The sequence below is a fragment of the Geospiza fortis genome, unplaced genomic scaffold, assembly GCF_000277835.1.
Source record: "Geospiza fortis unplaced genomic scaffold, GeoFor_1.0 scaffold538, whole genome shotgun sequence".
NCBI lineage: Eukaryota > Metazoa > Chordata > Aves > Passeriformes > Thraupidae > Geospiza > Geospiza fortis.
This window is the reverse complement of record NW_005054368.1, coordinates 2359214-2368682: the sequence shown is the minus strand read 5'-3', so window position 1 is coordinate 2368682 and position 9469 is coordinate 2359214. Positions and strand designations below refer to the sequence as shown.

The following is a 9469-nucleotide window of genomic DNA, read 5'->3' as shown; positions in this document are numbered from 1 at the left end:
AGAAGGAAAAGCTGGGGAGGGAGGTTTTAGGAAGGCATTGGGTGATTGACTTCTGACATTGGAAAATGTTTCTGTTTGACATTTGATTCACATGTGAATTGACTGGGATACCAGGAAAACTGACAAGTTTTAAAAGGCTGAAAGTAAACAGTTTATAAAATAAACTTGCAGTCTTTAGTTAAAAGAAAGATAGAAGTTGCAATTCTAAGTACTTCCTCTGAATTTCAGATTGTTATTAAGCCCAGCTCACTGAGCAGAATGAAGACAATCTTCACACAAGAGATTTTCACTGAACAGGTATTTTCAACCTAGGGATTTTTTCCCCTTTGCCCTTTCCTTTCCCTTTGGGATATTCCCCAAAAACAAGGAGATGCCAGTCAGGGCTGTGTGACTTGGACACCTTGTGCTGAGTGGTTTTTCTGTTCATTGTCTCTCCCTGCAGGTGGTTACAGCCCATGCTGTCCGTGTGCCTGTGACAGGCAGCCTGAGTGCCAACATCACTGGCTTTTTACCTATTCACTGCATTTACCAGCTCTTAAAGAGCCGTTCCTTCACCAAGCACAAAGTATCCATTAAGGTACCACCTTCGTTTTGTTTCTGTTCACAATTCTGAATGCTGATGAGGTTTTGCAGGCTGGTTGACTTATAGGAGCAGAATTCTTGATGAGTCTTGTACCTTCCTACCATGTAATTTAAGAATGAACTGTGTTTTAAAGTAGGGTGCCCATTTTTAGCTCTGCAATCCAGAGACCGCTGCTTAATGTAGTTAAAACCAATAAGTCTCTCTCTCCCATCTGTGTCTAATCGTAGTCAGAATGATTTTCCAGCCAGGACAAGTTCTATATGTGAGTCAGGGTCCAGGACACAGAGTTTATGACCAGTTCAGAACTGGTGTTACACTTTGCAAAGCCAAAGCCTCTGCTCATGTCATGGGCTGTTCTCTTGCAGGACTGGATCTACCGGCAGCTCTGTGAAACCACCACCCCCCTGCACCCTCAGCTGCTGCCCCTCATTGATGTCTACATTAACTCCATCCTCACTCCTGCATCTAAATCCAACCCAGAGGCCACCAACCAGCCTGTCACAGAGCAGGAGATCCTGAATGTTTTCCAAGGACTCTCTGGGGTAATCATCTTGTTTGGATCTTTCTTGTACTTTATGGGAATGTGCTTCAGGATTTTGGATTTGTGTTAAGTTGCTTCACTTTTTGCTTTCACATGTTTGGATCTTTCTTGTACTTTATGGGGTTCAGGATTTTGTACTTGTGTTGCTTCACTTTTTGCTTTCACTGCCTGTAAACTCCCTCCTGCTACAGTGACAGTCATGTGTTTTGAAGTGACTCTTGTTACTCAGATATTCACCATATTTGTGGGTGAATCCAAATTTTTCTTCCCAAGAATCGGGAGTGCAACCTGACATTTGTGTGTGGTTTATGTGCAGGGAGAAAATGCTCGTTCCACGCAGCGCTTCAGCATCACCACACAGCTGCTCGTCCTTTATTATGTCCTGTCCTATGAAGAGGCACTGCTGGCCAGCACAAAGATCCTAGGTAAATGTGAGAGCATCAGGGGGAAACAGATAAACTGAAAATAAGGTGCAAGGAAGGGAAAAATTCATGCTGCTGTCAGATTCGAGCACAGCATAGAAAGTTCAGGTGTTTGCAGTAAATAAAACATTGCTGTAGAGATTCAGGACATAAAGTTCCTGCTAGAACTCTCTAGTGGAGTAATTTGTTTCACATATGAAAAGAGGCCCAAGCTGAGCTACTGGAAATGTTTATGAGCATCTAAGGAATGCAGTAACAATTAACAAAGGCTTCATAATTATTTGAGATCTTCATTTATTCACGTGTCATCAAATGTGCAATTTCTTTGAGTTGGCAATTTTATAGTTGGTAATACTTAATGATCCCATTTTTACCTTTGAAGTGAAGACTTTAAGCCAGTTCTGAAAGACCTTTGTGTATTTTATTGATGAAATTAAACTTCATTGAAAATTCAGTGTTTATACCTGCTGTGTGTTTTTACCAGCCCTTTTTAAGGTGCAAAACTTCAAGTATTCTTCAGTCTTTTTTCTTCATGCTAATCAAGGAAGTCTGAAATACCATAAAATCAGTTGCAGTTCTTTGATATTTTCTCAATTTTACCTGGATAATATAGAGACAAGTGCTTCACATTTTCCTTATTGACCCAGTTGGGGAAATACTTGTTTTTAGCTGTAACTGCTACGTGTGGTTTCTTGTCCTGTTCCCTTGTAGCTGCAATGCAGAGAAAACCCAAGTCCTACTCCTCAGCGCTGATGGATCAGATTCCAATCAAGTACCTCATCCGGCAGGCACAGGGGCTGCAGCAGGAGCTGGGAGGTAAGAACATGTCTGAAGGTCTAAGATGCATGAAAAGGAAGGCTGAGTGTTCTCAGCTCAGGGGCTGTTGCTTTTTTCATAGCTTGCTTTCCTTTCTCCTGCTTTTGAAATCTGTCAGGAGTAGCTACTGAGATTGCAGAGATGTTTGAAGATTCACAGTGAAAGTGTGAGGAAAGCAGTTCCCTTTAGAGTAGATCTTACCTCCCTAGGGCAAGTTTTAGAGTAGGGATTTCCTGAGAATGTTGAATATTCCAGGCTGAGTATAGGAGTTATTTTCCAAAGAGTAACTTCTCTCTGTTGGAGTATCAGGCTGTGAGCGTGCACCTCACTGAGCTGCCAGCCAGCCATTCAGTTCAGGGCTTGAAATAAAAGGCACAGATGTGTTCAGGTACAGATACAGCTGCTCAAATCTGAGCTGTGAATGTCCCTGATGTCCCCAAGGGTTGCACTCTGCCCTGCTGAGGCTCCTGGCCACCAACTACCCCCACTTGTGCATCGTGGACGACTGGATCTGCGAGGAGCAGATCACCGGCACCGATGCCCTGCTCAGGAGGATGCTCCTCACCAACATGGCCAAGAACCACTCTCCCAAACAGCTCCAAGAAGGTAAGGAGCTTCATTCCAAGTAAATTCTTTCCAAATGGATTGGAATATAGTTGATGTGGGAGTGTGTGAATAAACTGCATTTGTATAACCAAAATGCTTCAATGCTTCAAATGGCAGAAGTCCAGTTTTACCCAGATCCTGTTGTTTCTCTTTTCCAGCCTTTTCCATGCTGCCTGGAAATCACACCCAGCTGATGCAGATCCTGGAACACTTGACCCTTCTCTCAGCTGGAGAATTGATCCCCTATGCAGAGGTGTTGACCTCAAACATGAATCTTTTGCTGGAAGCTGGAGTCCCACGGGGGATTCTGCAGGCTGTCAATAAACTCTGGATGGTTCTGAACACTGTCATGCCCAGAAGGTATCAAGGCTCAAAATACAGTTTGGTTTCTTGCTGCACATAGGTGGGAGGCCACTTTTTCTTTTAAAACTAATAACACAATGCCTTTAGCTGGGAGGTTGGAGACTGTGATTGAATAGAACCTGTTGGAGCTGCATTTTTTTTTGTTTGTTGATATTTTGAACCTTTGCATTTAAAAGGAAGGATTTGTTCTCAGGGGAAAGGAAGTCTTCAGTTTAAAAGACAGGAGTATGGTTTTATGGTGTCTATTGTTTGTGCTGAATTCCTGATGGAACAGGAACTCACTTTGGTAAGAAAATGCCTTTTTTTATGAAGTGGATACTCTGCTGCAGTGAAAACTGCTGTAAGTCCAGGGAGTGTGAGTTAGCTGCACCTTGCTTAACTTCAAGGGCTGCAAACTGAGTTTTTGCTACTTGATAGGCCTAGAAAAATATAGCTGAGTGACCAAGTGCCTAGGGAACCCCTTATACAAATTTTCTATTAAAAAAATTATAAAAATATTCTTGTTTTAGGTTGTGGGTGATGACTGTTAATGCCCTGCAGCCTTCAGCAAAACTGGTGCGGCAGCAGAAATACACCCAGAATGATCTGATGATTGACCCCCTGATTGTGCTCAGGTGTGACCAGAGAGTGCACAGGTGAGTCTGTGCTGCTGCACAGGGACTGCTTAACACAAAGGTGTCCAACAGGAAACTTCTCAAAACTCTCAGCACTTCAAAACATCTTTTAAACTAATCACAAACTAATAATCTATGTTTTAAACTTGGCCTGAGGACTGTGGAGCTGGGCCTGCTGTTCCAGCATTTCATCGTGTCCAGCTGTGTTTTCAAAACTTTGGGATTTGCACATGGCTCATCCATTTTTGGATTTGAGTGTGTGAATTTGTGGTAAAGAGGCTTTGCAGAGTGTTGGAAATGGCTGCTGATACATGGTGGTGGGTGAGGTTTAGCTGTAACATCCTCCCAGCTCTTGTGCCTGTGGTTATTCCATCCTTTTGGGCAGCAGTTTCTGCCAGGGGGTGCTGCTGGTGGATGTGACAGAGGCAGATTGGCTTCAGTTCCCAAGGGAGTCTTTGCAGCACTTGGAAATTGTTCCCCCAGATGTCAGTGATGCCAGGGGAGGAGCTGAGGTGCTTTTAGTTTGTTCATGGTACTGAAAAGTCTTTGTTTTGCTGTGTTCCCATCTCAGGAGCCCTCCTCTGATGGATATCATTTTGCACATGTTGAATGGATATCTTCTTGCTTCCAAAGCTTACCTTAATGCTCACCTGAAGGAAACAGCAGAGCAGGACATTAGGCCATCCCAAAACAGTGCAATGGGTCCAGAGGCCCCAGAAGTTACGAGGGAAGAGTTAAAAAATGCTTTACTTGCTGCTCAGGTAAGAGGGAAGAACTGAATAATTCCATGATGTGAGGAAAAACAGTGATGAAAGAGAAATGCAGAAACAGGAAATTAAAAAATGAGGCCTTTTAAATTATTTTTTTTTTACCAACTTTTGTTACCATGGAAAAGAAAACAGCCTCTGTATTCAGATGGTTAAATATTTTCTTTTTTCTAGTCTGAAGCATTGTGCTGATTTACTGCTTTGATAGTGGTTGTTCTGCTCACCAACACTTTTGCCTTCATCTCTTCGTCCCTGGAAAAATGTCACATAGGGAGTTTCCACTATAATATGATTTTTGAGTTAATAAGTTTTTAAAATGTTCTACAGGATTTGTGATTCTTGAGCTGAGTCATTTTCATTCTGTACTTAAAAAATCAATAGGTAGAAATCCTAATCACATGACAATCTTCCATTTCTTAAATTATCCTTATTTTATATTTGATTTATTTTTATTTCACTTTTTTAAGCTTCTTCTGTGGCTTTTCTCCCCAGGACAGTGCTGCTGTGCAGATCCTTCTGGAGATCTGCTTGCCTACAGAAGAGGAGAAGGGCCAGAGCAGCAGTGCCCAGGGTTTGCTGAGGGATGTGCAGAGCCCCCAGAGCCCCCAGGGGGCTGAGGCCGAGGAGGAGGAAGAGGAGGAGGAGGAAGAGGAGGAGCAGAGCTTGCTGTGCAACCTGCGGGAGGTGCAGTGCCTGATCTGCTGCCTGCTGCACCAGATGTACATTGCTGACCCCAACATCGTCAAACTGGTGCATTTCCAGGTGTGCCTGCACTGCCCCACGGTGGGGAGAGCTCAGGGCTGCTGGAGGTTCCTCAGAAATTATAATAACCCACTTTTGTCCTTCTGTCTGCTCCCATTGCAGAGCTCACGCTTCCTCCCTGTTCCAGTGCTTGGTTTAGTGAGAAGGCAGCACACAAACTCTGCCTGCTCCCCCCCTTTGTGCCTCTGCCCCTTTCAGTTTGTCCATCTAGGCCAAGGAAAACTGCCCTAATCACCTTGTAATTACTCGTTCCACATCTTTTGTGGGTTACTTTTTTCTGGCTTTATTTTTAAATTAATATTCCCATTATTCAAAACTAATTTGGCTTCAAATGTAAACATCTCCTTATCTTTCCTTTTTGTTTGGGCACAGTTTATCTCTTTAGAGTGTTGGCCCTGCAAAAGCAGCTGAGCCCCTTCAAAAAAAAAAAAAAGGAGGGGGAAGATCAGTAATTTCTAAAATACAAATGTATTTTTAATGCATATTAAATTGCTCCTTGCCAGATGGCAGACTCTTTACAAGGAGTTAATTTGCCTTGACCTGGAACTGATTAAGTGATAAAAAAGTCATTATGGGGCAATTGTGAAATGAGCAGGTTGGGGCTGATGGTGAAATTTGGAGCACAGGAAAGACACAGAGGGAAAAGGTCACTGCAGTCTGCTTTCCTCTGGGGAGTGGAGGGAGAGCTTCCATGCAAATAAATCATTGAATATTGATGATAAAGAATTGATCCAGAGCCTGGGTTCGTACCCAGTCTGCCTCTTGTCGCCTTGGCATTCCAAGCCTGCTGCAAACTCTGGACAAAAGGGAGTTACAAATATATTTATTTTGAAACAAAGCATTAACAGAGGTGTAATTTAAAATCTGACTTGAAGCAGAATTTTCAAACACATCTTTGGCCCATTGACACACCTCTTATTTTAATCCCACAGGGTTATCCATGTGAGCTTCTGGCACTGACAGTGGCTGGGATCCCATCCATGCACATCTGCCTGGATTTCATTCCTGAGCTCATTGCCCAGCCTGAACTGGAAAAGCAGGTACTGGGAATCACTGTGGGTACTCACCCTGGTGGAATACTGGCTAGGGGGAGAATAAAACAGTCGCTAAAAACATCCTGTTCTGACTTGCCTGGGATACTCAGGGAGTATTTGTAGCACTTTTACATTAAATTAAAGGCCTGGCATTGAAGGCAACTGGAATTTGTTGGGCTAAAGATTCCCTGTTTCTGTATCAAACCAACTTTGTAGTTAATCTTATTTAATCCTTTCTAGTATTAAGTATCTGCTGATCATCTGAGGTTAAAACAAGAATGTATCAGACCTAAATATCTTCTGCAAGGGTTGTGTTGAGCATTGTGTGTTGCTTTATTTCTCATCATTAATCTTGGAGCAATAGTGTCTGGGGGAGATTTTGAAACACTGATTAATATTGAATATGTGTGGGTTATTTTTCTTCATAGCAGCAGAAATATAATCATAATAACTATTGTTAAGGCTTCTTTGACTTCAATTTCCTTCATGGTAAAAGAGGGAATATTTACTTACTGTTAAGTGTGGTGAAGAGCTTTGGTTAGAAGTTGTATAACTTCATTGGTTTTCTCTCTTTTGCAGATCTTTGCCATCCAGCTGCTCTCCTACCTGTGTATCCAGTATGCCCTGCCCAAATCCCTCAGCGTGGCTCGTTTGGCCATCAACGTGATGGGGACCCTGCTCACAGGTACCACCCCAGCCACCCCAAAATCCACCTCTGGGGCAGCCAGCAGGATTTCTCTGGGCCGAATGCAATTTTGTCTGTCTAACTGCTATTATAAAAGTAACAATTCTTCATTAGATTTTATAATAATTTATTTTTACTCCTGCATTTCCTTCTCCTTGGCAGTCCTGACCCAGTCCAAGCGTTACACATTCTTCATGCCCACCCTGCCCTGCCTGGTGTCCTTCTGCCAGGCCTTTCCTCCCCTCTATGAGGACATCATGTCCCTGCTGATCCAGATTGGACAAGTTTGTGCCTCTGATGTTGCCACACAGACCCGAGACTTCGACCCCATCATCACCCGTAAGTCAAGGCCTCAGCACCCCAAAGGGGCCAGGCACAGGCAGATGAGACAGAAATGTTGTGCTGCTGTGATAATTTACTTAATTTACTTAATTATTTACTTAAATGCTGTGGAGTTGTGATAATTTACTTGTGGGGAGTTTTGGAAGGAATTTGAAATGGCACTTTTGAATTGGTTTTGATGGTGTGGGTTTTTTTTTTAAATCTTTTATATCAGTAGGAAGGGTGAGTTTGGTTTACATGGTTATAGTATGGTTTAGAAGGTCACAAGACTTTTATTTACAAGACTTTTTAAGGAGTTATTGATGAATAAAATATTGTTAATAAGGATATTTATGTTTTTGACTCAATCTTTAAATATTTCTTCTTATGGACTCGTAGTGTAAGTTTTTTAGCTAATTATGTTATGATACATAAACTTAAGAGTTTATGCATTAAAATGCATATGTATCACATGCATTTTAACCTTCTTGTTTACTTTTGTAACTACTTTTATTTTTTCAATATTTTAAGCTTTAAAACTCTGAACTTTTTTTTTACTTAGTTTAATGTGGTTTTGCTGTAAACTATGAATTCATATTCTTGCTTTGAGTACTTAAGTTTGGAAGCTTTTTCTAAAGTTTCAGGTCAAATCTTGGGTTTAATTCTAAACTTTAGCTTACAAACCTAAAGTTCTAGGAGTTCTCTGTATTTCACATTTCATGGTGCCTCTGGAAATAACCTGTGGTGAAGCACGGGATGGTGTTGGCTCAGCTTTGCAATCTCCTATTTGTGTTATGGCTGGAAAGAACAATTCTCAATATTTATTTTGCTTTTCTTACTGCATTTTCTAGGTCTCCAGCAGCTGAAGGAGAAGCCACACGATTTCTCAGGACTCTGTAAAGATTCCTCCAGCAAAAGCTGCTCCAGGGACTCTGCAAGCCTGGACCCTGATGTTCAGCTGTGCCAGTGTGTGGAGAACACCATCATCGAAATCATCAACATGAGTGTCAGTGGGATTTAGGAAAAAAAAACCCAGGCAGGTTGTCCTGTAGCTTTTCCCTCTCTTTATGGTGCCTAAATTTGGAAAAAGCTGTGAAAGTGGACTGAGGAGCTGGAGCAAAGTCCACATTTTTCATTCCTTGATTGAGTCACGGCTGAGGAGAAAATCCCTTCAACAGGATTTTGTGAGAACTTCTGAGGCTGAAGGGATAAAGTGAATAATTTCCAGGGAAACAGTGATTTTCAGGCTTGCTCAGCTCCTGAAGTGGCACAGCAACACACCTGGAAGGGTTTTAGAACACTGAAATATTCCTTTTGTTGGGCAAACAGTAAAATGGTGGCTGAGAAAAATTGGGGATTGAAATTTGCTTGAGGTAAATGAGCTGCTGCTGCTGCAGGGCCTTGCAGAGCAAGCTGGAATAAAGTGCTCCAAGGAATACTTGAAAAAGTGGTGTCAAAAACCTGCACCTTCACACTGAGTTCTCAGAAAATTAGAAAATTTATTTCTGTGTCAAACCATTGCTCAGAGCTTCAGTTCATGAAATCAGGAGCTTAATTTAAAGCTGGACCAGGCTTCACTGAGAGTTTGAAACTGGTCTAAAAATTCATTTAAAAGAAAAAAGTGCTGATAGCCAAGATGAGCCATAGAAATGGGATTTTTAAAAAATACAGCTCAGATGGTTTTGTGGTTTTTAACTTAAAAAAAGAGATGAAAAAGACTTGAGGAAATGAGTGCAGAGCTGTCATCAGAAGATCAAAAAGAGAAATGGATGCTGGGTGGGGGTGACTGTGCAGAGGGACAGGGACAGGAGGGACAGGTTTCAGCTATGCCAAAGCAATTCCAAGGCCAAATCCTTTCTGCTCCACCATGGGGTTGGTTGTTTTGTGTGCAAGGCTGGAATTCCCACATGGGAATGTGGGAAAGCCCTGTGGGTTTGTGTTCCCGGATTCCTGCT

The 9469-nt window shown here is 42.2% G+C and overlaps 1 protein-coding gene across 1 annotated transcript in view; it reads left to right on the top strand.

Annotated features, from left to right (window-relative positions):
* Window positions 1–9463, top strand: part of INTS2 (integrator complex subunit 2) — a 14466-nt gene extending 5003 nt beyond the window's left edge. The window contains exons 11-24 of the mRNA XM_031059829.1: window positions 229–297; window positions 443–577; window positions 949–1125; window positions 1441–1549; window positions 2258–2362; window positions 2804–2968; window positions 3127–3328; window positions 3841–3966; window positions 4517–4706; window positions 5205–5474; window positions 6407–6514; window positions 7088–7193; window positions 7356–7532; window positions 8366–9463. Coding sequence (XP_030915689.1) covers window positions 229–297; window positions 443–577; window positions 949–1125; window positions 1441–1549; window positions 2258–2362; window positions 2804–2968; window positions 3127–3328; window positions 3841–3966; window positions 4517–4706; window positions 5205–5474; window positions 6407–6514; window positions 7088–7193; window positions 7356–7532; window positions 8366–8535 — 2109 coding nt within the window. The 3' untranslated portion in view covers window positions 8536–9463. The remainder of the gene's footprint in view (window positions 1–228; window positions 298–442; window positions 578–948; window positions 1126–1440; window positions 1550–2257; window positions 2363–2803; window positions 2969–3126; window positions 3329–3840; window positions 3967–4516; window positions 4707–5204; window positions 5475–6406; window positions 6515–7087; window positions 7194–7355; window positions 7533–8365) is intronic.
* The last annotated feature ends 6 nt before the right edge of the window (window positions 9464–9469 follow it).